This window comes from Scardinius erythrophthalmus (assembly GCF_964197995.2).
Source record: "Scardinius erythrophthalmus genome assembly, chromosome: 8".
In the NCBI taxonomy this organism is placed as follows: Eukaryota; Metazoa; Chordata; class Actinopteri; order Cypriniformes; family Leuciscidae; genus Scardinius; species Scardinius erythrophthalmus.
In genome coordinates this window covers 33,934,234-33,960,810 of record NC_138228.1, presented here as the reverse complement: position 1 = coordinate 33,960,810, position 26,577 = coordinate 33,934,234, and the positions used below count along the sequence as shown (strand labels likewise).

The 26,577-nt window shown below is 37.2% G+C and overlaps 2 protein-coding genes across 2 annotated transcripts in view; both read left to right on the top strand.

Moving 5' to 3' along the window:
• The first annotated feature begins 19,168 nt into the window (after positions 1-19,168).
• Positions 19,169-22,714, top strand: cox4i1 (cytochrome c oxidase subunit 4I1). The gene is made up of 5 exons (XM_081373249.1): positions 19,169-19,576; positions 20,389-20,465; positions 21,847-22,011; positions 22,100-22,231; positions 22,405-22,714. Exons 2-5 carry the CDS (start codon positions 20,390-20,392, stop codon positions 22,539-22,541), a joined length of 510 nt encoding a protein of 169 aa, XP_081229375.1. The 5' UTR covers positions 19,169-19,576; position 20,389; the 3' UTR covers positions 22,542-22,714.
• A 988-nt stretch (positions 22,715-23,702) lies between these two features.
• dusp22a (dual specificity phosphatase 22a) overlaps positions 23,703-26,577 on the top strand; it is a 120,053-nt gene continuing 117,178 nt past the window's right edge. The window contains exon 1 of the mRNA XM_081373248.1: positions 23,703-23,935. Coding sequence (XP_081229374.1) covers positions 23,915-23,935 — 21 coding nt within the window. The 5' untranslated portion in view covers positions 23,703-23,914. The remainder of the gene's footprint in view (positions 23,936-26,577) is intronic.

Below are 26,577 nucleotides of genomic sequence, written 5' to 3'. Positions count from 1 at the left end.
CGGCTCCGGCTCAGGAACAGACACCACCGGCTCCGGCTCAGGAACAGACACCACCGGCTCCGGCTCAGGAACAGACACCACCGGCTCCGGCTCAGGAACAGACACCACCGGCTCCGGCTCAGGAACAGACACCACCGGCTCCGGCTCAGGAACAGACACCACCGGCTCCGGCTCAGGAACAGACACCACCGGCTCCGGCTCAGGAACAGACACCACCGGCTCCGGCTCAGGAACAGACACCACCGGCTCAGGCTCAGGAACAGGCACCACCGGCTCGACTGCGGCCCTCTCGTCAGGGGACACAGGCTCGGCGAACGTAACGTGAACGCTCTCGGCGGCAGCCATCTTGTCCGAAGACCCAGACTCGGCAGGCGTGACGTGAACAGTCTCTGTCTGGGCAGACGCGACGTGAACAGTCTCTGGCTGGGCAGGCGTGACGTGAATAATCTCTGACTGGGCAGACGTGACGTGGACAGTCTCTGGATCGACAGATGTGACGTGAACAGTTCTGGGACACTCTAGGATCTTGTAAAGTCTCTCGAAGTAATCCAACAGAGTCTCAGCTGCTCTGTCTATCTCAGACTGCACAGGGACCTCCGAGACTGGGACCACCGAAACTGGGACCACCGGACTCGGGACCACCGGAACTGGGACCACCGGACTCGGGACCACCGGAACTGGGACCACCGGAACTGGGACCACCGGAACTGGGACCACTGGACTCGGGACCACCGGACTCGGGATCACCGGAACTGGGACCACCGGAACTGGGACCACCGGAACTGGCATGGAGGAAGTCTTCCTTCCCCTCCTCCTCCGTTTCGGGACAACCGGAACTGGGACCACCGGAACTGGGACCACCGGAACTGGGACCACCGGAACTGGGACGGAGGGGTTCTTCCCTCCTTTCCTCCGTTTCGGGACCAGCGGTGAAAGCTTGCCCCTCTGCGGACCGTCCTCTGCCAGGATCCTCTCCTCCTCCATAGTCCTTTGAGCACATCTTGCGAAATACTCCAACAAGGAAATTGAAGATCCCTTATCCTCATCAGGAAAAAACTCACCCCGCTGAATCCACATACTTTGGCTGGTTCGTTCTGTCATGAAACAGTACGTGAGACGAGGATTCAAATGCAGGGGTGATTTAATGACAACTGACAAACAAAGAACAAAACTCCAGATACAGATAACCAGCGGGAAGGTAACATAAGGAACAGGTAACTTCAGACAACGAACCAGCACAAGACTACAAACACAAGGAGGCTAAATAGGGGAACAAACAAAGGAGGGTAACGAGACAAACAGGTGGGATAAATAAACCAATAATCAGATAACAAGATGGGAGGGGCTAGACAATAGACACGAGCACATGGCCCAACATAACAAAACACCCATGTGCATAACAAGACAGGACAGGCATGTGACAAATAATTCACAAACAATTTCTACAAACCTCTACCAAACGGCTGAGGTGCCTGTTGATGGTAAAAGTCAGTTATCTGACTTTGGCATGGGTTTGTTGTGTTTTACTGAAATAAAAAACATTTTTTCCCCAAAAAAGTGGTTTTATCTTGTAGCCCTGGTCCCAGAGTTTAAAAAAAAACAATGTTAAAAAAATTAAACTCATTCCCACTGTACCTAGTAGAACACTTAAGTAAATGTCCCATTGAAATTAATGGGATTTTATGGATTTAGGTGAAGAAATTAATGGGATTTTATGGATTTAGGTGAAGAAAGTGTACACATAATACATTTTGGTCTGTACCATGAAGAGAAAACTGATTCAACTATATAAACTATATATTTTCTGAAAGCGTAGACTCTCAGGATGTGATCTAACATGGCATGAAACATGTCCCACCCACCTCATTAGTACTGCCCAAGCATAACACACAGTGGTGGACAAAGTACACATACCATGTACTTGAGTTAAAGTAAAGATACTCAAGGTAAAATATTACTCGAGTAAAAGTAGAAGTGCTGCCTTTAAACATTCACTTGAGTAAAAGTACAAAAGTATTTGCCTTCAAATGTACTTAAGTATCCAAGCACTATGATTTTTTTTTATGGCTATAATGTCCTATTATAATTTTTGTCACAAGACTTTTGCTTAACTCAGTCTACGTGAAGAGTCTAATGTCACTCTTGGCACATCAATCTATTAATAAAATGACATTAATTAGTGTATATATATATATATATATATAGTATTTACTGTACATACTGTATTTTTCACGAGCGTCTATGGTCATAATTATAAACATCCTAATGTTATGATACATTCACATAAACCTGCACAATGCCATTAAATACACACACACACACACACACACACACACACACACACACACACATACATACATACACATGTATGTATATATGTATATGTATATGTATATGTATATATATATAATTAAAATTAAACATCAGAACGTATTAATGCATTGTTTCTGCTACTCCCCAGGAAAAAAAAAATGCTATTAGGCCTATATGCAAGTAATTTTAGTGTCAACGTAATAAGCAATGCTCTCTCTGCTCTGCCCCGCTTAAAATCATTGGCAAAGCGATTTGTTTGGAACTACTGAGAGCTATACACGAATCACGTGACCGTGCGGCGGCGAGATCACAGTAGGCTTGTTCGACTTGAACTGGATTAGAGAGTAGATGGCTCTGTATGCTTTTCAATCACTCTCGCGATTTCGCTCTTTACTTTGATGTCATAAACTGATCGGTCTGTGCAGCGCCGGTTTAAGTCGAACAAGCCTAGTGTTGCAACCTCTTAAATACAGGGACGGATTATGGCGATGATGTGCCCTGGGCACGGATGTCTCAAAGGCCCCCTTCACCAATTTTTTGGACAACATGTTGCACCTGTATGCACAGGCGCCGCAATAGGGCAGGCAAGCCAGGCATTTTAAGGGGGCCCCCGAGGGCTGATCATTTAAACAATCAGAAATGTTAATATAAAGACGCATCAACATTCTCTGCATCCCCCTTAGTGGGGCCCCTCTCTCGTTACGCTCGTTATGCTTTTACCTTTTTCAAACTGGTGCAGCGCTTACTCGCGGTAGGTAGAAAATGCATGATTTGATTTGTTAAACATAAAAAGTCATAAAATTATCCGTCTGGCATGGCAGCTCGCTCTAACTTTAGCATAGATAAATGCATATCCAAAGTGTTTGAGCGGAGTGTGCAGTGTGCAGCGCGCACTGCATGGCAGGCGTCGGCGCGAACACTTAGGCTACATTTTCTTATCAACAGTGGAAACAACTTGAAATACTCAATCTTTTCTGGTCATATACAGAAAAGAATAATGCATCAGTCGCAAGTAGCTACTTTTATTTTTTGTAAACTCACAATAACAAGAAAACGTTGTGCTTTTGTAAAATAAAAGAAAACAAACAGGGCGCGCTCTCATGGTCTCCGTGGCGTGAACTGGAGCGCGTCTCAAAAAATGAACTGAAACACAGTGTATAGCGTCACAGACATGATGAATATTTATATATAAAGCTTGAAATGTCCACTTTTAAACGAAAAAATTCGAATCGAAAGCAAATACCGGCTGATTAGGCTGATATGATATGAAAGGTGCATTTCTCTCTAAAGGCGCATCCACTTTACAGCGAAGATATAGATATGTTTGCAGCCGACAATGATTTAGAAATATATATATTTTTATTATTAAACAATAAAAATGCCTAGTGATTTTTAATTTATTTTTTCAGACATATTATCATTAGCCTGCTTTTGCCGGTGCTTTGCTGCAAGATTTATGCATGCGCTTGAGCGCGGAATAGGCTATATGCCTCCATGCACATTGCACGCAGAAATTAATATTAACGTGAGATTAGTCGACTAATTGCTTAAATGAATGACTACTAGTCGACTAGAAAAATTCTAGTCTTGAAACTTGGTTGTGGTTTTAAACTTTTTGTTTTGGAGTAACCGTCTTCTATACGCGTGACTATTACGCAATGCTTTTCACTTGCCTCTAGATGTCCCTCTCAACAGCGCAGCAATACATTAAAATTATTTATTTTATTTATTTACTAGTTAGCCTAATACTTTGCAACTGCAAAAAAAAATAATCACATTATTCCTCAATATTTAACACAATTTTACTGAAAATAAAATTACAATTAAAAATATAGCTGCGAGCAGCGATTGCGGGCCCAAGCCGGTGGCACCGCCACCCTAGTGCCTTTAGTTACACTAAAGGCACCGGGGTGGCGGTGTCACCGGCTTGGGCCCTCCATCGCTGCTCGCAGCTATATTTATATATATATATATATATATATATATATATATATAAATAAATATATATATATATATATATATAAATATATATATATACCCAGCAAACACAAAAACGTTGCAAAAACGTTTTTTTCACGTCGTGAAAAAGTTGTCACAACGTTTTTATCCTACGTATTTAATACGACAGATGTCGGGTTTTTTAAACGTTATAAACACGTATTTTCACAACGTGACTGAAACATTTTTTTTACGTTATAAACACGTATTTTCACAACGTGGCTGAAACATTTTTTAAACGTTATAAACACGTATTTTCACAACGTGGCCTAAACATTTTTTAAACGTTATAAACACGTATTTTCACACCATTAAATGTTTTGTAAAAAAACGTTGTTTTTTTAACGTTGCTTCGACGATATGCGTCATGTTCAACATTTTCAAAATGTCAATATCACGTCTTATGTGGTACTTTTTTCCTATTGGTTTTTACCACGTTCACCCGAAAAATTCACTGAAAGAACGTGTTAATCACTAAACCTGAGATGTTTCCATCCTTGGATGTAGCCTGTAAGTGTTTGCTGCCACGTCCGTCTTCAAAGAATCCAGTGTGAAGAGTAATCGATCGAACCAGTGGGCTATAAACACAATTCTTTCTGGGACCCGTTAAAAACATTGAAAAATCACTGGACACAAAACATAAAAGTTAATCAAACTCTTTAGAATTTATTGATTAATAACACAATATGATTGATATATGATTAATGATTTTAATTAATGAGTGCATTTCTATAATGTATTACTAATTCTAGAATAATGATACAATCTATTATATATATATATATATATATATATATATATATATATATATATATATATATATATATATATATAAAATTTATGATTATTATCAGTTGTACGGCTTCATATTTTTGTGGAAACTATGATACAGTTTTCAGTAAGAGCAACATTTATTCAAAATTTTTTTTAAAACAATTTAAAAGTTTTTACTGCAACTTTTGATCAAATTAATCTATCTTTTCTGTATAAACATTTTTTTCAAAACAATAAATCTTTAAAATATTGAAAATGTTTATAAAACAGAACAATGGCCAATTATAACCACATTAGAAAACATTAAAGGGATAGTTCACACAAAAATGTAAATTCTGTCATTAATTACCTCATGTCGCTCCAAACCCATAAGACTTTTGTGGAGAACACAAATGAAGATATTTTTAACAGATACCTTATGTGCGCATACAATTACATCTTTATTCACAAATTATGTATCTCCAACGCATGTTGCACCATGAGATCGCTGGCTCTCTCGCCAACACAACACTGATGAATCGTGGTGCTCCGTGAACACGTGTCAGAGCTGTATATTTTGTGAATAAAGATGCAATGGGTTTTTTTGCACACACAGCATTTACTTCACTTCATAAAGTTGAGGTTAAACCACTGGAGTCATATTGATTATTGTTATAATGTCTTTACTACCTTTCTGAAGCTTGAAAGTTGTAGTTGCATAAACTGTGAAATGGAGGGACAGAAAGCTCTCAGATTTCATTAAAAAGATCTACATTTGTGTTTCAAAGATGAACGAAAGTCTTACAGGTTTGCAACGACATGAAGGTGAGTGATGAAAATGTTTGGTTAAATTTGACGCATTAGGTGAATCAGTTCCTCAGGGGCACGAGTAGATCTTCCTGATCTCTGATCTTCTGCTCCTTATACCATCCCAATCCTGGATTATTGAGCCATGACAGAAGTTTCCACTTGGAATGCTTTAGCCTGGCTGTTTTTTCTCCAGCATCTAAAGTGAGAAAGAAAACAATAACCAAAATGTAAATGTAAAAAAACAATGGTTGTCCAAAATGTGAAGTATACACTTGAGTTTTCCCTCTACATACTTGTGGAAGATTTAAGTCATAAATAAATTGTAAATGTTTGCTTGATTAGACATTAACTGTCTAGAGATGTTATGTTTATGCTGAAATATAATATTAGTTTGTGTTTTAAAATCACCTATCACATGTCATTTTGTAGCGAACTGTCTCATGTGATAAAGTTTTGTGCTTCAGAATTTCCGATAACATAGTGAGTTTTTAGGGAGCGAATGTTTCAGTGCACTGTAAGGATTTTGTGATAAAGACGGCCACTGACTACTGAGATAGAGACCTGAGTGATATGCACCCAGAGTTATGCACCTTGATTAGCTTGTTCAGGTGTGCTGGACTAGGTTGGAGTAAAGCTCTGCATGTAAGTGGACCTTGAGAGACAATGTTGAGATCTCAATATGTTCTGAACTTACAACACTGGGACACCTGAACACTGGAACACTGAGACCAAAGTCCTGCAGAGTTTCTGGTGATCCTGGATCAGCTGCTCAGGCCTGCTTAATTTGGTTTGGAGATAAACTCTGTGATCAGAACTAGATGGCAAACAATACTGTAAAGGGGAGAAGACAAACAATATTATTTTGTTGTAAATAATTTGTTCTCTGTTCATCTGCTTACCTGTACAAAGTATGCATCATGAATAAGTGGTAGGCTATATATTTAATTTGATATTTTAATAACACTGTTTTACTACATTAATACTAACTACAAACCTGATAAAAATGACTGGGCAGTGGAGGAAAGCCTTATTTTGCCCTCCAGGTGGGCGTAATGGTGTGACGTCACATGATAACTATGAATTAACCATACAGTGCATACTTTTATATAAATAAATTAGCTTATTTCCATTCATCCATTGACCAATTGTCAGCAAAACCTTTACAAAAATATCTCATCTACACATAAGTGATTAAAAGCCCAAACTTACAGCTCAAGTCTAGTCAACCTAACGTTATCTCTAACGTTAGCTAGCTAAAGTTAGTTAGATGCTAACGGACTTTTTCGAAGACACTAAACCATTTCTATTAAGTAAATATTCAACGAAAGCGAGTGATTTACATGAAAGAAAGTCTCAGAAACATTTGTATGTACTATTTGTGTAATTTTATGGACTAAACTTACCTTAAAGTTGTTAAAACAACAGTGATAGACGGAGTTTCGCTGATTGTCAGTTGAGCTGCTGCCTCGTTTCCATGGTAACGCCCTCCGCTCCAGTTCAAATGCGGCTTGAACGTTCAGCGCGCGCGCCCATTAAAATACGTAAAAGTCACAGCATTTACATTTAGATTGATGTAATGAATTATTTGATAATCAGCTAAAATATCATGAAACTTGATATATTATTAAGTGGATAGTAGGCCTGTGGCCATCGCAAAATGTAAATTGAATGAAAATATGAAAGCATTAAGAAAGTAAAACAATGTTTCAAATCATATATAATAGGCTACATTATAACATGTCTACCTTAATGGTAAATGAGGTAAACAAAAATAGCAAAAACTACATGATGTAATTATGAACATATTTTCATAAAGTATGTCAATCATCATTACAGCCTCAGGCTGCATGAATGCAAGGACATTAACATTTTTCCAAAAGTGCATATGACATGTTCAGTGACGATTAGCATAAAAAATGTTATCAGAAAATTTATAGGCTATTAAATGAGAAGAGACGACTGAGAGTAAGCATTCACATATCACCTCTCCTCTAAGTCCTTTTGATACTTGATATTTAGGCTGCCTACAGCGGTCTCGTCTGTTAGGCTACTCGGTCAATGGGACCCCCCATAAGCATCAAGGGACCCCCCTTAAGGCCCAAAAAAATTACATCGGGGGTCCCCTGGTTTTTCATTAAAACTAAAATAATAGAAACATAATTTATTAGGTAATATATTTATTTTTAATCAAAGTATTGCGCTGCCGCTCCCATTAGAAAGTAATTCAAAGATTTGCGTCTGAAAAGACGCTCAAATTTATAAACAGATACATTTTATTGATCGTGCCATTTATACGTTATACATTAATATATATATTTTTTTTTTGTTTTGTTTTTTTGCGTGTAAATGATACGCACTGCAAACCCCTTGAGTAGGATTAGGGGTGTGTAGTACGTGTATTACACGCCATAAAGTGCGTATCATATGCACGCAAAAACTATTTTTTGCGAATAAATGGTAGCCTACGAGAAATAAATTTCGTGCTATAGATAAGCACTTTCACGAGAGTCTGGCAGAGTGAATCCTCATTTTCACCTCACCACACTGTAAAAAAATCTTTTGTTGACTTAACTCATTATTTTTTGTTATCTTTTTGCATGGATTTTTTTGAGTTTTACTAACTTATTTATAAAAGTGTACCTGACAAATTTGGATAAGTTTACCTGACAAGTTATAAAGTACAATGAACTGATTTAATTTAGTTAAGTAAACTTTGAATTTAAGTTCAGTCAACTAAAGCTAAGTTTTCTAAACTACATCCAATAAGTTCAGCAAATTAAAGATTAGTTTTCTAAACTACACCCAATAAGTTCAGTCAACTAAAGTTAAGTTTTCTAAACTACACCCAATAAGTTCAGCAAACTAAAGATTAGTTTTCTAAACTACACCCAATAAGTTCAGCCAACTAAAGTGGTGTTTTAAAAACTGCAGCAGTACCAAATAATGAATTACTACTAGAACATTAATTTGTAAAATACATTTGATTTAAAAAAAATATGTAAAATTGACGATCACTGATACAATTTACAATAAGTTAATTAGTTAAGTCACCTTTATTTGTATAGCACTTTTTACAATACAGATTGTATCAAAGCAGCACAGTGATAACATGAAAATAATACAACAAAGTTTGTTTCTAGGAGAAAATTGCGTCATCTTTCACCTTAAGTAAGGCAAATCAATAATATTGTTGAATATTAAATGTCCCTAACTAAGCAAGCCAAAAGCCAAGGCAACAGTGGCAAGGAACCAAAACTCCATCAGGTGACAGAATGGAGAAAAAAACCCTTGGGAGAACCCAGGCTCAGTCACTCAGTTCACCTCTGGGCAAAGAACGAACAGTGTATGATTATGATTCAGGCAGCATTACAGGTCAGAAGTCAGATTGGATCAGAACATTCAGAATATTATCCAGTTTCATCTGACTGGAAGTCGGAGTCACGCCGGTATGGAGACGAGTTTGTTGAGGATCAGTGCTGATGGCTGTAGTGTCGATGAGGCCTTCACAGGGCTGATGAGGCTGGCACTTCAGGGATGCGTTGTGGACGTGTCCAGGCGCAGGTCCACCACCTGATCTGGATACGGCCCGGATCCGGCTGACTTCAGTAAACCTTGGAATAAACAAAAAGACTAAAGGCCATTGCACACTGAGTCCGAAATTTTCGTATGCGTTTTTTCGTGTTCGTCAGCCTTAAAATTCGTCACGCACAGAAACCTTGCACACTGAGTCCGATGCGTATTTATTAAACCTTTGCGGAAAAAAACGCAAAAAATACAAAAAGATTCGTCAAGCAGTGAGGATGAATTTGTTGCACTCTTCTTAAAAAGAAAAAAAGAAAGAGGAAATATTGGGTGCATCCAATCCTGAGATTGCGCCGAGAGGAAGGAGAGTTTCACCTCCTTATCAAGGAGTTGCGAAATTATCCCGAGCGATTCAATTTACCTCAGAATGTCAGTGGAACAGTTTGATGCTTTGCTAGCGATACTGGAGCCACAGATTAAAAAGAAGACGACCAATTTCCGTGAACCAGTCGATCCTGAACAGAGACTGGCAATCTATGGACGGACACACACACGCGCGCGCGGCCGGCAGAAGCACTGGGCAGACAGAACAGCTGTATACAGGTTATATTTTATTCAGTGTCTTTGTAATCCGCATTTTGTTTTTCATACAGTACTTGTGTTGCGTGAAGTGTATCAACTTGTCAGACGTCATTCTGGATTTTGTCGTTCGCGTACGGTGGCTCTGAATTTTCAAAAAAACTCTCAAAACACTGTCTGTGGATGCGAAAAACGCAGAAAATCGAACCCAATCCGAATTTTTTTTTACGGACGAAAGTTTCGTAGGTCAGTGTGCAAGCATGATTGACATAACGTGAGGTCGAATTTTTTTTTTAACGTGCGAAAATTTCGGATGCGAATTTCGGACTCAGTGTGCAATGGCCTTTACATTAGCGTAGATGCCATTCTTCTTATGATGTAACAAGTACATCAGGTGTTATATACAATTCAATTTTTTTTTGCAATGAACTGCAATGAAATTGCAGAAAACAACCTTGTGAAAAGGTGTTTTACACCTGTCTCAATGCATGTCTTGTGGATTAATCTGTTACATTAAACAAGATCAACCCACAGCATTCAATATAGAAACATCCTTTGTTCCAAAAGATACCGTTTAAACATTGTTTAACACATTAAAGACCTATGAATTGGCTTAAATGCCATTTTAATATCAACTAAGTTACCAATTATTTATGCTCTCAAGCTTCAACAAATTCATCAATTAAACTAAACACTCTAAAATGCCACTCCCACAACATACCAACACATGAAACATCCTGTTCACAACATTCCTTTCAAAAAGAAACTATGAAAAGCATTAAAGGTGTTGTTCCAACCCTGTAAGACTTTCGTTCATCTTCGGAACACAAATTAAGATATTTTTGATGAAATCTGAGAACTGGCTCACTCCTTCATAGACTGCTGGGTAATCGATATCTGCCAGCCCAGAATAAATTGTAAAAACATTGTTACAATAGTCCAAGTGACTACAGTGGCTCAACCTTAAGTTTATCAAGCAACGAGAATACTTCGTAAAAAAAAGAAAAGAAAAAATACTTCTTTCAACTATTCTTTTTCTTCTGTGTGGGCCTCAAAATGAGTTCGCGAGAGCGCCACAACCATTTCCAATATCAATAAAAACAGTAACATTTATAAGTACAGATATAATAAGTTACTTATTTTACACACATCAATTCAAATTGATAGTTAATTTTAATGATTGCCAAAGATTGCAGTGAAAACTCACCTGTATCTGGTGCTCTGCAACTTATGTAGTGACTGAGGTAATAAATCCGGTTGGTGAACAAGCTTTTAGTCAACTTGACGGAACCTGTGAGTCAACACGAGGAAATACAATGAGCGAATCTTCTATGTGCAAAACACTCTGATTTGAAATACACTCAATAATCTTAAATTTGTGACAATATCATGACTAATTCACCCTATTATCAAGATTTCTTAAAACATGAACAAAGCGTGATGACATGGCGCAAGATCCAAACTACGAATAGAAATAATGAAAACATTCAAACCACAGACGTATTAATTGTACATCACCCATTTCGATTCAATATGACATTTACTTTTGTAATTCAAAGATTGTGGTCAAAACTTACGTATATCTGGCGCTCTGCAACTGAGTTGAATTGAAGTGACTGAGGTAAAAAAGAAAGAAAAAAAGACTCATATTAGCTTGTGCAAAAATGACATTATATGACCCCTTTAAATTTGTGACAACATTGTGAATAATTCACCCTATTATCAAGATTTCTTAAAACATGAACAAAAGCGCATTGAAATGGCGCGAGGCAAAATCCAAACACTGAATAGTAATAATGAAAACCGTGACATTTCAAACCACAGACGTATTACTTGCTATTTATATCACCCATAACGATTCAATTTGACAGTAACTTTTTTTTTAATTCAAAGATTGTGGTGAAGACTTACCTATATCTGGTAGAGCTCTGCAACTGAGATGAAACTGAGGTAAAAGAAAAAATCCTGTTTGGTCCGGTTGGTGAACAAGCAGCTTTTAATCAACTTGACTGAAGCTTGAACACAAGGAAGTAAAAAAATCAGTGAATCGTCTATGTGCTCAAATCCATCCATGATGGATTGAATCTGACCATGAATAAAAACTGCTAGACAATTTTTTAGTGTAATTTAATTAATCTGTGCTCATAATTGTAAATAACAGGTTAGAGTGATATAATAATAAAAATGTAACAATACAAAGCAATTTTGTTAGTTGGACAGCAACAAGAATGGAAATAAAGCAAGTCAAAGTGCTTTCTTGCCGTTTCATTAACTAAATAAAATACAAGATAACTTGGGAAACTAAATGGTATTCAAACAAAAACTATTTTTGTGTGTGTTACCTGATGAATGACTCTGTTCTTTGAAGAGCAGCAGTATTTGAGAAGAATGGCAGCATTTACCAACTGGCCTGAAAACAATCATATATATAACTTGCACAGTACATTACATCATAATAAAACTAAGTACATGGTAGATTTCTACACTTACTAGAACATTAAAACAAACAAATGGAGTGATACACTGCACTTTAACAAATATGATATATTTTTAAGTACATAGCTAAAACCTTTTCGGCCTTGTCTGCCTCACATCAATCAAAAGTCAGCTTCCTTCAGTGCTGTTTCTGAAGCCTCTGAGGACAGTTGAGAAGAAAGTCTCTACTAATTTGTCAAAGGAGAATACGTTAACAACTCAAGCACACTAGCCAATTAATTAACAGTTAATTAATTAATAAACGTGAATATTTAACTAATGACTAACTTAGAAATGTGTGTAGTTACAGTTGCAGATGCTAAGTTAAGTAACATCAGTTAGCAGTTAACGTACCTAACTAAGTTAGACTAACTAGCTAGACTTATTTTACAACATAAACACACTCAATTTAAATCAACACCAAATCTTATGTTTTGGTAAATACTCTATTTAAAAAGGTTTCATGAATTTGCACTTACCCTCGTCTGATATAGGCTAAACGTCTGAAAACACTGGACGATGTCAGCGTACGCAGTAACGAAGGCAGTGGGCTATAAAATACGGTTCAGATAAAATATGGCATTGAAAAACTTTGCCGTTGTTTTATGGTAAACATGTTATTTACAATGATTTTATGAATTCAAACTTACCTTCGTCTGATGTAAATCTCACAGAAAATACCGGACGTTATCAGCGCGCAAGATTTGAATGGAGCAGGAGCGGGAATTAACGGCTCGAAAACAATGTCGGTCTAGAAAATACAGTAAAAATAAAAACATTAGAACATTGAACAAATGTTGACGTTATGTTCTGGCAAACATGTTATTTAAAATAGTTTTATGAATTCACACTTACCATACGTTTTCTCAGAAAATACCGGACGCTCTCTGCGGCTGCGCGCGAAAGAACTGCAGCGAGTCAGCGGGGGAGGGGGAGGAGAGGCTCGAGAGTCGGTTCAAAAAAAGATTCCATTTACAGCCTGCGTCAGTCTTGTGTTTATATACTGTCTATGGTCTTGTGTGATTCAGTTCCAAATGCGAAGCCTGAAATGTCCGTAGGCTACGTGATGGACGGGCCGGCTCCGTTTTAACCCCGAAATTACTGTTTTTATGCAGTGTCAGTGCCTCTGGCCTGCTGCCTGCATCAGCAAATTCACGATTAACAAAAAAACTACTGCCTTGTGCATCGACCAATCAGCGTGTTGTCAAGGCAGAATTTCAGGCACAATCATATTAAACAGACACATAGGGAATCATTTAAATTACTTGACATTTTGAGTGCATAACACTTAAAATCTTAATCTGAAAGATTTTTGCTGCCAGATGAGTACATTAAAATCAAATGTTTAATTTTTGATGCAAAAACTTGTAAGTAATGTTAAGTTATGACAACTTGATTTCTTTATTAACGACAACATTGGGGTTTACAGTGTAATGTTTTTAATGTACACACTAATAAAATTGAAGTTTAGGTTTTTATGCAGTCTACCAGACAGCAAGATATATAGATAAATTAAGTTTAGTTTACTAAGTTTAGTTTACAAATTTACTTCTAATAAAGCACTAAAGTATAATTGAAGTAAAACCAGCAGAAAATTTAGTGCAGTTGTTTCAACTTACATTTATAAGTTAAAATAACAATTATACTTGTTAATTCAACAGAAAATCTAGTGCAGTTGTTTAAACATACATTTTTGAGTTAAAATAACAATTTAAGTCGTTCATTCAACTTTCAGTCTAGTTGAGGACAAGAAAACTTACAATTTTTTGTTGTCTGGACAATCTTATCTCTACTCACAAAAATAAGTTGAAATAACTAAATTGCAAAAATATTTTTTACAGTGCATGACGTAAGATAATATTCTTTCTTTTATGATTGTTTGGTAATTTACAGATCTGAATAGAATTTCAGCATTAACGCTTGTTCGGGACACGTGTGTACAGTGTACGTGTTTTTTTAAGAGACAAGTGAAAGAGAATTGTGCTTGCCCAACCGACAAAAGCTCTTACCCCAAAGAGCTTTGACACAATTCGAACACTGCAAACAGAACGTAGCCTACCATTGGAGATTTGGCATGTTTGTAGCCTATACTGTCGTGACGTTTCTTTTAAAACCTATTTCAACGTGCAAACTACGTTTTTTTAACACCTAAATAAAACGTCTCGCCAAAGTTGCATTTTGGTCTGGTTTTGTTTTCGTAGTAGACGAACGTGATATTTACGTTTTTTTGACTACCTAAAGAAAACATACCTGGTTGGTATTTTCACAACGTTTCTAAAACGTTTTATTTTGGTTACATTATTTATTTATTTTTTTTAGGTGTGGTTTCTTAAACGTTTTTAAAACTGCAACATTACCTAATTGCAACCAAAAAAACAACATTGTGAAACGTTGTAAAAACGTTTTGTGTTTGCTGGGAGAATGCACCATTGGAGATTTGGCATGGTTGTATTAATACTGTCGTGACGTTTCTTTTAAAACTTATTTCAACGTGCAGACTACGTTATTTTAACACCTAAATAAAACGTCTCGCCAAAGTTGCATTTTGGTCTGGTTTTTTTTTCGTAGTAGACAAACGTGATATTTACGTTTTTTTGACTACCTAAAGAAAACATACCTGGTTGGTATTTTCACAACGTTTCTAAAACGTTTTATTTTGGTTACATAATTTTTTTTTTTTTAGGTGTGGTTTCTTAAACGTTTTTAAAACGTTGCACTGCAACATTACCTAATTGCAACCTAAAAACAACGTTGTGAAACGTTGTAAAAACGTTTTGTGTTTGCTGGGTATATATATATATATATATATATATATATATATATATATATATATATATATATATATATATATATATATATATATCTGACAAGTAATATTCTTTGTCTTGTCACTTAAAATAAATAAATGAGCCGCCGACACACACACACACACACATACACATACACGGAACGGAGAGCGCGCCGCTGCTGGGCCGTTAACGACCAGTTAACGACAGAGCGCGCCGACACACACACACACACACACGCGCGCGCGCGCGCACGGAGCACAGAGCACGACGCACATACCGAGCGGAAAAGACCCGCTCATGAAAGCTGCCCGAGAATGAAACCTGATCGCCGAACACGGAGGGGCAGGACGGCATATTTCGGCCTTTTTAATAGCAGACGCAACAGCAAATCATTAAAACGAGGCAAAAAAAAAAAAGTGCTGCGTCAATTGCGTTATTTTTTTTAACGCGTTAAACATTTCAAATTAATCGCAAAGATTAACGCGTTAATTCCCCCAGCCCTAATATATATATATATATATATATATATATATATATATATATATATATATATATATATATATATATATATATATATATATTAGGGCTGGGGGAATTAACGCGTTAATCTTTGCGATTAATTTGAAATGTTTAACGCGTTAAATTCTTTTTTCCCCTATTATATATATATATATATATATATATATATATATATATATATATATATATATATATAATTACCTTTTTTTGGATGCTAAACTATTGTTTATTATATGCTTTGTACTTCACTCACGTTCCAATATCGAAGGGAAAAATTATCCTCTTCACATGCGCAAAAATGTGCTTGGAAAATTCACAGTGGAGCGGTGCTTACTGTGATTGTACGAATTGTACTACTGACTATTTAGAGCAGTGTAATCTTTATATGTTAGGTTGACCATTTTATTATTATATTTTATTAAGACTATAATGAACAGGCTGCAATGTCAAGATTGCAATGCTGGAGTGTGTGTGTGTGTGTGTGTGTGTGTGTGTGTGTGTGTGTGTGTGTGTGTGTGTGTGTTCATGTTTTTCTATCCCGGTGGGGACTTTAACCTGAATGCACACAGACTCATGGGGACTCGTATCATAGTGGGGACCTAAATAGAGGTCCCCATGGGTAAACAAGCTTCATACAGAATGAGTTTTTTTGGAAATGTAAAAATGCAGAAAGTTTTCAGTGATGGGTAGGTTTAGGGGTAGGGTTAGTGTAAGGAGATAAAATATACAGTTTGTACAGGATAAAAATCATTTAATCTATGGAGAGTCCCCACAAAGATAGTAAACCGTGTGTGTGGGTGGGTGTGTGTGTGTGGCGTGGGCGCGATTGAACAGTGGACACATAAAAACATACTCCGTCATTATACAGGACGACATTCAAACTGCAAAGTGTTAACTTATATTTGTGTACAGTCGCAATAAAACACAACATTGTGCTTTTGTAAAATAATTTCAAGCAATCAACCCCCGAAAGGCGCTAATTTTAAAATTAAACTAAAATGCTCATGGCTGCACGGGCATTCATAACGGTGCGCATCCACGGCGAGGAACGAGCAGAACAGAGTGAACGTTTTTCAGTTAATTCCTACTTCCATAGGAATTAATTTGAAACGCTCGCTCAACCACTATCAATGTCAGTGTGGACAAACATATTTTACTTTCGTTTTTAAGTTGGCGATTCAAAAGCCCCCAGCGGTGTCACACGTCGATTAACCGGTGGTAAAATATTCTCACCGTCACATACCTAGTATATTTTTATGTAGATACAATAGGCCTACCTGATTTTGAACACAAGAGGGCAGTATAGCCCTATGTATGTATGACTTGACTTTTATGGGACTAAATAGTACAATTGCTATTTTTAAACTTATAAATATTTATTAAATTGAAAAAAAAAAGAATAAAATGGGTTTAGTTGTGATATTTTTATACTTTTATATAGAAATAAATAGTGTTTAATTACATTTTTAGAAGATGAGGCTTTAAGTGTTACTTTACTTTAGTCCCTCACTATAGCAAAACCGTTTGAGATGTTTAATATCCGTTCACAATTTAGCATCTTTAATGTATCTTTATCATTTTGAAAAAGTTTGGTGTGAATAAAATAAACCAGTTAGGAAGAGTAGCTAAAAACTCAGAGTCTGAAATATCCAAAAAATCCACATTCAAACCGAAATATCTGACTTCCTTTTGCTCTGAGCTAATAACTGTAAATTAGAAAGTTGTCCGGCTTGGTGAGACCAATATATATACTGATTTTTGTAACTGTTGGTAAAACTAACCCACCCACTTTTGTCAAACGCATGTTGAAAGTGACACACTTCCTGCTGCCAGTTGGTGGCGCTATAACTTTGACTCACAATAGTTACATCCATCTGATCTCTTACCACGAACATACTGCTAAAGTTTCATCAAGATCAGTTAATGTATGCAGAAGTTATAACACTCCTCTCTTTTCTCGCCATAAATTTGTTTCCTCGCCACGGCCAAACCGTTCGAGATATCAAAAATCCGTCCGCAATTTAGCATTCTCAATGTCTTGACTTCATGCTGACTGAGTTTGGAGGTGATTGAATGAATTCTCTAGGAGGAGTACATCACATTCCACAGCAAGCGTTTTCCAAACAACCCATAATAGCCGACTTCCTGTTGGGCTGGCGTGAAACTTGATAGAGGGAAAGTTGTTCAGCCCGATTAAATCTATATGTGTACCGAGTTTCATATTAATTCATGCAAGCGTGTTTGATATATGGACCAAGTTTTCAGACCCTGTTCAAGGGGGCGCTGTTGAGCCCCCCTGCCACGCCCGTTTCTGAAACTTTTCACATGTCTACTTGCAAATAAGTGTTATGTGTTTGTCGAGTTTCATCCAATTTCAAGCATGCTAAGAGTCTCAAACGCATCCGAAAAGAATATTAAAATTTGATGCGTTGCCACGGCAACAGTATCTAAGATATCAATAATCCTTTCACAGGTCTACATCTGCCGTGTGTTTACATTATACACATAAAGTTTGAAGCAAATCGGGTAAAAGTAAGAGGGTGACTTCAAAGCATTTTGAAAGTGACACACTTCCTGCTGCCAGTTGGTGGCGCTATAACTTTGACTCACAATAGTCACATCCATGTGATCGGCCTCTTACAACGAACACACTGCTGAAGTTTCATCAAGATCAGTCAATGTATGCAGAAGTTATAACACACTTCCTGTGTCCCATTATTCGCCATAAATTCAAACCAAACGAATTTTTTCCGTAAAAGTCTAGTGGGGCTACATGCCCACCAAATTTCATGGTCCCCGGTGTTTCGGTGTCCCTGGTATCGTTGACGAAAAATTCAGTAGATGACGAGAAAAAAAAAAAAAAAAAAACTTTGACAATCCCTATATGACCGCTTTCGCTAGCTATGCTAGCGCCGGTCATAATTATTATAGGATAATGATCACTGCCCATAGCTCTTTCTTTCCTTACTTCCCACCTGCATTTCTACAGGTTGGGGGGTTTGGGGTTGTATGACCCTTAACATGGTGCTGTCCATCACTCACACTAACAAATCAATGAATTGTCATCAAAAATGTCACAGAATTGTGCAGTCTATGGCTGTAAAAACCACCAATGTATAAAATCCCAGACGAATTGGTATAACCTTTCAGAGGCGAGAAAGTGCTTTGTGTTTGTATAACTCAATATGCAGTATAGATGAATTAGCCTATCACATTAATGATAAACTAAATGCTGTTGTCTTCTAACGTCTATTGCAGATATAGATATATGTGAATAACTAGGTAGCAGACGCACAGTCAATTTGCTCTCGAGTAGTCACAGATCTGATTTGACCGTTCCTATATGACGGACGGCCTACGTACAGCAGCTTATAGAGACATAAATAGCCCAATGAGACGCAACCTTATTCACAGCAGCGCCATTTTTTACGGGAATGAAAGCGAGGCTGTGAGGGACAGACATACATCTCTTCAGCAGTTTAATTTTTGATGTGTTTTTGGATTGTTCTGCTGAAACACTGCAAAAATACCTGTCATGGCGCTGCTCTGAAATGAATAAGGTCGGTTTCAGAGAATGGAACTGTAATAATCTTAATGTAAGCAATTATTTTTATTTTTATTTATACGTGTTTTATATACATTTTTCGTATGCACAACAATATATAAAACACAATATGATGTTAAATATTTGATTTGAACATTTGAACAATCCGTCATCCATAATGATCTGCCCATCTATTTCCTGTTCGCGTCACTCACTCTCGGACTCTGACTCACTTCCTATCCTACCCTGAGCGAGAGACAAACGGAGGCGCTAGGTCTGTGAGACATAATTCTTTTTATGTTTGCGGATTTATCTTGATAGCCGTGGTTTCTTCAATGTCGGAATCAGTAAAGCTTTGTTTATTTTGCTTTGTGTGTTGAGCGAGCGATTGAGAATTTTTGAAATTGTGGTAGTGACATTGAGGTTGCTGCGGATGGTGACTGGTGCTATATTTTAGCATTAGCAGTAGACCGGTACATGTGTCCTAATCTATCCAGCACGGTATTAAAACAGATTAAAATAGACTTTAGGTTACACACTCACGGTGTTCATTGCTTTATTATGTGTATTATAGTGTTAAATGTAATGCTTATTTTGTTTAAAAACTTCTAATAAAGATATGACCTTGTAATGTTAGTTAGCCGGTGTCATGACAAATCGGGCCATGTAACTTAGCCTAGTATGTGCTCCCTTACCCTTTTTAAGGTATATCAATAAATTGTGTGGCGGTACCATGGTGAAGCGAGAAAAAAAAAAAAAATCAAACTACTTGTATAGCATATTCATATACCGTTGCATTTATATGTTAGTACTAGATGCTTAATACAAAATATTGACCTGTCAGTTTTTTTTAATTAGTGAACGACTTATCACATCATTATTAATGTTTCACAGGAGACCACAAACACATGCATCAACAGTGTACACATAATATGAGTTTAAATACAGATCATACTGGTAACTGGTAATTTTTGTTAAATTTGGTTCCTTTTAAAGAAGTTATTTAATGTTTATTTTTTAGTTGTGATTTTCTAGAAAGAAGAATAGTAGTTTATCATTAACTTTTGTGTCGTTGCTCTCACACAGAATGTTGGCAACCAGAGCACTTCGTCTTGTTGGTAAACGGGCCTTATCCACTTCCATCTGCCTTCGTGGTGGGCATGGTAAGTTGCATGCAAACCGTTCCACTTGCCTCAGTTGGTATATATATATATATATATATATATATATATATATATATATATATATATATATATATATATATATGTATATGTATATATGTATGTGTGTGTGTGTGTATATATATATATATGGTGTAATGGTACATAGAAGTCACATTTCGGTACGTACCTCGGTTTTGGGGTCACTGTTCGATACAAGTTCGGTACAACAGAAAAAAGCAACAAATCCCAAATGCTAGGGTTCTTTTCATTTGTTTTGAACATACAGTTGTGCAAATTACAGTTTGTTCCACCTAGTGGCATTTAGTCCCCTCTGAGGTAGTTGGTACAGTACAGCCTCCAACAGAATTGCACTCTTGCATAGGTTTTTATTTTTTTTGTAGGGCTGATAAAAACAAAAGGTATTTGGTCACAATTAGCTAGAAAACTGAAAAGCATATCTTGTGTTATAAAAGTACAAAATAAATTGAATAATAAAAAAAAAAAAAAACTCGTGCAGGAATTAGTTCAACTTTACGCTCGAGTTCATTAACATGCAGTTACAATGGCGGATATACAAGGTTCAATATAAAATTTTTCAAGAAATCACGGAGAGATGAGCTAAAACAAAATGTGCCATCTACATTCTGAGCCTAGGAGACAGTAACTAAGTGGCACCTGAAGCTTCCCATTTCCAGGACATGCGTATTTAATCACTGGACTTCCATGACACAAATCGTCTCAATGCCAAATGATTCTGTCTCATTATAACAGTGGAAACAACTTAAAATACTCTGTCATTTATGGTCATACAGAGAAGAGTAAGAAACTCTAAAGGGTCCATTTTTATTTGTGTACACACAATAATAATAATAATAATAATAATAATAATAAAAAAATTGTGCTTTTGTAAAATAGTTTGTCATTGTACTCTTTTGTGTTTTTCTTTTGTGTTTTTCATTAAGAATAATAATGAACCCACTATTCAAGCAAATGCCGCCCCCGAATTGTTGCTAAATCGAGTAAAATGCGTACGGCTGTATGGGCAATCGTGTTCACTGGCGCGAAGTGAGCGGAGGAGAGTGAGTGTTTTAAATTCTTTCCTATGGAAGTTGAGTTGAGAGCGAGTGTTTTCAGTTCATTCCTGTGAGCTTAAAGCTCAACTTCCATAGGAATGAACTTAAAGTTTGGTCTGCTCTGCTCGCTTCGCGCTAGTGGACATGCTTTGTAGGTGATTTTAAAAGCAAGGTGGAAAAAAGGGGGAAACTCTTTTATTGCCGGTAAGGAACAATTTCCTTACCGTCACATCCCTATATTTTACCAACAAAGGTATAACTAAAAGAATGCTTTGTATGAATTGTGATTGTTTTAATTGTCATCTCAGGAGTTGCTAAGGTTGAGGACTACACACTCCCAGCATACTTTGATCGGCGGGAGAACCCCCTTCCTGACATCAAGTTTGTGCAGCAGCTGAGTCCTGAACAGAAGTCTCTGAAGGAAAAAGAGAAGGGATCCTGGGCTGTGCTGTCCAAAGAGGAAAAGATTGCATGTGTGTGATATAATTATTCTTGAAGACTTCTTTGATGGTTTTGAATTTCTACTTTAAAATACTAATTACATATTTTTTTTTATTTCAGTGTATCGTATCAGCTTCAAAGAGAGCTTCGCTGAAATGGAAAAGGGAACAGGAGAGTGGAAATCAGTAGTTGCAGGAATTTTCTTTTTCATTGGCTTCACTGGCCTAGTTGTATTGTGGCAGAGGAAGTATGGTAAGTAAAAAAAAAAAAAAAAAAAAAAAAAAAAAAAAAAACTTAAAAAATTGTATTGACTTTATCATGCCTCATAAAAAGTATTGCTGATCATCTCATCCCGGATCATACTTGTGGACAGTTATTGAAGGTGGAAACATCAAATGATTGTATGTCCTTTGTCTTCCGTTTAGTTTATGGAGATGTCCCACATACCTTTGACCCCGAACACAAGCAGAAGGAGCTCCAGAGGATGTTGGATATGAGGATCAACCCTGTGGAGGGCTTTTCAGCCAAATGGGACTATGAAAACAATGCTTGGAAGAAATAAATAGTTCTGTACATGTTGATCTGTTGGACCAGGCCCACCCCGTCTAACCAATCATCCAATAAACAGATAAGTCTGTATTTATCAATTTGTCCACCTTTTACCTCAAAATGATTTTGGAAGATTGCTTCCTCTTATGGTTCTGTATCATAAATAAAATTCCAATATGTATCAAAGTGATTGTGTTCTCATTTTGTCTGTCCACATACTTGTGCAGTATTTTTATTTTTTAGATTGTTTTAACAAGTCACCATGAAATCAAAATTGACAATTCTTATTTTTAATTAAATATTGCTGTATTTATTATAAATTATCAGTGCACTTTTTTTTTATAATACATCAAAATAACTTAACCCTCCATCTTGCAACAACAACTCTGATGACGTTTACCTGAGCAAGGGGAGGACAACCTGTCACTCACGAGATTGCAGCAGTCACAAATAATCCAATCAATTCTGGATGGACAAATAAATTCCCGTCCTACACTTTTTTTTTTTTTTTTTTTTTAAGAAGCTGTTAATATCACTCGGATATACATCACAATAGGGACAAAAGACTATCACAACTTCTGTTTCATGTGGAATTTACCATGCTTTAACTCAGCAGCAATTGGTAGATTTGAATGTCCTGGATCCTATATTTATTTAGGAATAATTTAATTAAAATACAATGCTATGGGATTAAAATACAGTTGCGTGTACTATTGTATAGATTTCAAATCTATACCTGCAGATGGCTAGTACAGCGGTTTTCAGTCATTGTCCTGGGTACCCACAGTACTTTATTTATTTATTTATTATCTCATTTATCCGAAATGCTCTGTTCATGGAGTTCTCTCTTAATGAGCGGAATATCTATTCTAAATCAAGTGGAACAAATATAGAAGACAAAAAATGTGCCGTGCTGTGGGTCTCCAGGACCAGAATTAATCACTGCATTAACGGTCTAAGGTTTTTTTATTTATTTTTTATTTTTACTTTTACCACTTGTCTGCCACGCTTTTGGTGTAGTCTGAGTGAGACAAGTTCTGTCCTATTGAGATACCATGACATTTTATGCCCAATTGTGGACGAGTTAAGCTCGGTCACGTTGTCACAGTCATGAAAGGGTTATTTACTATGACGTCGAAAGATTTGATGTTTTGATTTCGACAGAATTCCGGAAGAACTATTAAAAAAAAAAGACAATTCCGGAAGCCGTGTCACAGCAACTGTTTTCATTTAAATTCTCATTGAATTTAATTTGGTTTTAATAACGTTACCACTGAAAGTAGCGAAATACTTGTTTTAGTGACGTGTCGTTTCTCTGTAATGCAATGTTAAGTCTGAGGTCTTAATGCATGAAAACCACTATAACAGTTGTATGACCAGTGAATCATGGGCAACGGAATGAATAAGGTAACCAGCGTTAACATGTTTAAAAATCATTGCATGTTACGCGTTACAGTCGTGTCTGTTGGTGTCGAATGTCAGCATCTTTATTTATAAATGTGACATTTAAAGAGACGCATGACACGGAAAGCTGTAACCGATTCTGATATAGAGATTACACCAATCTGTTTTACATTTACCTTGTGATCGCAGTTATCCTTCATCCGCGTACTTTTTATTGCTTAATTTTCAACCTTTCAATGTAAAAAGTGTGGTGGTACACGCACCGAGCAATCTCTAATATTGTTATTATTACATAATAATTTTATTTGGCCAGTGCCGCTTCGTGCTTCTGTGTCGGGTTATTGGTTTGCATGTAAAGCGGAACAACGGGCATATAACGTGTTTACGTGACTCATTTTTGTTGTTAGTCTTTTTATTAGTTAAATATGCAATTCATGCTTTAAGTGGCTATGACAAGCATCTGAAATAATTTTTTACCAACTTTTTTCTATTTTTTTATTATTGGTTTGTTTGTATTAAGTATAAATTAAAGTATAAAAACAGAACACTTAGGCTACATGTTCTGAAAAAAAAAAAAAAATACTTGAAAAGGGAAAAAGACATTATTGGTAGGATTAGGAAACCAGTTACAATTTGATAGTCAAGATAGAGTATGGACAAAGACCATTACACCAACAGGGACTGTAATGTCATTGCATTCTAAATACATAGACATTAACACTAGAAGTGCCAGAATTCCATAACTAGAACTGCTTACACTGTTTTCTCATGTTTACACTGTTCGATCGCGCCCGCGCCCGCCGACACACACACACTTCACTTTCGCTTGAAAGTAGCCGATTTCATTTTGGCTTGTTTATTGTTTATTTATTTGTTATTGTTCTGTTCTGAATATCATTACATTTAAATGATTTGTTGTGGAATATGTTTTGTGTATTTTTTACCACATTTTATTGTTGTGTATATTGGTAAATGTATAATAATACCGCGAAATTCAGTGCGGTCAATATGACCGTCTATGGCCGAAATAGGTAAATATGTTAATTTGTTTTTTTGCATTACGTGTAATGCATATGAAAAGCATGTTAAATGAAAATACAGACACTTTTAGGAAAAGTCAGGTACCAGCAGGATTTGATTTATTTTTTCAACAAAGTTATTGCAGATATAAAATTCAAAACGGTCAAAATGACCGCCATGGCAGTTCTAGTGTTAGGCACAGTATGTAGTTTTTTGCCACTAGAGGTTACCTATTCAAAACAAAGGCATAGCTTGATGACGCAGAGATTGACCGCGGAATCATGGGAGTTGTTGTTTTCACCTCACAGCCGGTGGAAAAGAATCCGACGAGACTCGGGCAGAAACAATATTCATGGATGAGATTGTTAACGTTACTATAGTATGAAGAAGTGCATCCCCGAGTGCTGTGGGAGTGGAACGAGGCCGCTGGAGCGATTGCTAATGAGAGACGAGCACGAGACACAGCTCGAGAGCTGCGGAACTTTTATTATATTACACCGTTTATGCTTCTTCAGGTCAAGCGTGTGTGGGGTAACGCAGCACTGTTTATCATTTACATTTGTACGCTGAAAATTATGTTATAACGTTACTCTGTGCGTTCGCTCGGCGGCTGCTATGAAACACTTGTTGCTCACTGCAGTAAGCTAGATCGATATTAGAATATCATTAATAAATGCTGGATGGTTTGTGTTGCTAAATGGCATGCAATTAATTTTAAAACAAATTGTATGATGGAGAAAATGCTTCATGTTACTAAAAATAAAGCAGCATCTGATTATGTTATGTTAGCCACTTGACAAAATAGTGTTGCCTTTTGATGAACGGTCACTTCGTATTGCGTAGCTAATACGCAGTGGGGAAACCTTTTTTTGAGAAATATTGAAACTAATAATTTAAAACGCAGTGCAGCTGCATAGCGAACACAGCAGAGCGTCTAGCTCGCCTATTGGCTGTGCTGCAGCAACTGCACAACCTATGGCCAAGCGACCCAATCAATGATTTGGCGCCCAACACGTCAGAGCGCACCTAAATGGGCGTGGCCTTAGACTATAAAGTAAGCCCATTCTGGCCAATATAGCAGATTTTCTTTCCTTCAGCGACTCTTCACGTCTCTGACCTCCTCTGAAGCTTCGCCGTCGAAACAAGCCAGAACAGCTAGAGCAAGTATTACATACAGCGGACAGCGCCTTCAACTCACCTCGAAGCCGCTCCTCTTCTGTCACTGCTCTCCTGAGGCCATCCGGCGAGAAAGAACGCTATATCCTTTTATTGCTACTGTTGTGTTCGCCGCTGCAACACTCAGTTCTAAAATAAACAAATTTAGCGAGCGTTGTTTTAAATGCCTTGCCCCTCGTGCACCTCGTGTGGAGCACGCCTACACGAGGAAGATGGACACTCGGAGTGCGCCACGTGCCTGGGACCCGCCCACTCTGAAGCTGCACTCTCTGCCGCGGGCTGCTCTCACTGCGAGAGCCTGCCCATCTCAACGCTGCGGACGCGGGTAGCTCTCTTTCGAGACGACGACACCTGCACTTCCCTTTCCGGCACTACTTCAGCCGCAGAAGAAGAGGCACGGCAGCCAACGGCAACCTAAGCACATGGAATTAAGGGAGCCCACGCCGGCC

Coding starts and splice junctions, on each gene's coding strand:
- cox4i1 (XM_081373249.1), top strand. CDS start 20,390: ATGTTGGCAACCAGAGCACTTCGTCTTGTTGGTAAACGGGCCTTATCC. Junction 20,466..21,846: donor CTGCCTTCGTGGTGGGCATG/GTAAGTTGCATG, acceptor TTGTCATCTCAG/GAGTTGCTAAGGTTGAGGAC. Junction 22,012..22,099: donor CAAAGAGGAAAAGATTGCAT/GTGTGTGATATA, acceptor TTTTTATTTCAG/TGTATCGTATCAGCTTCAAA.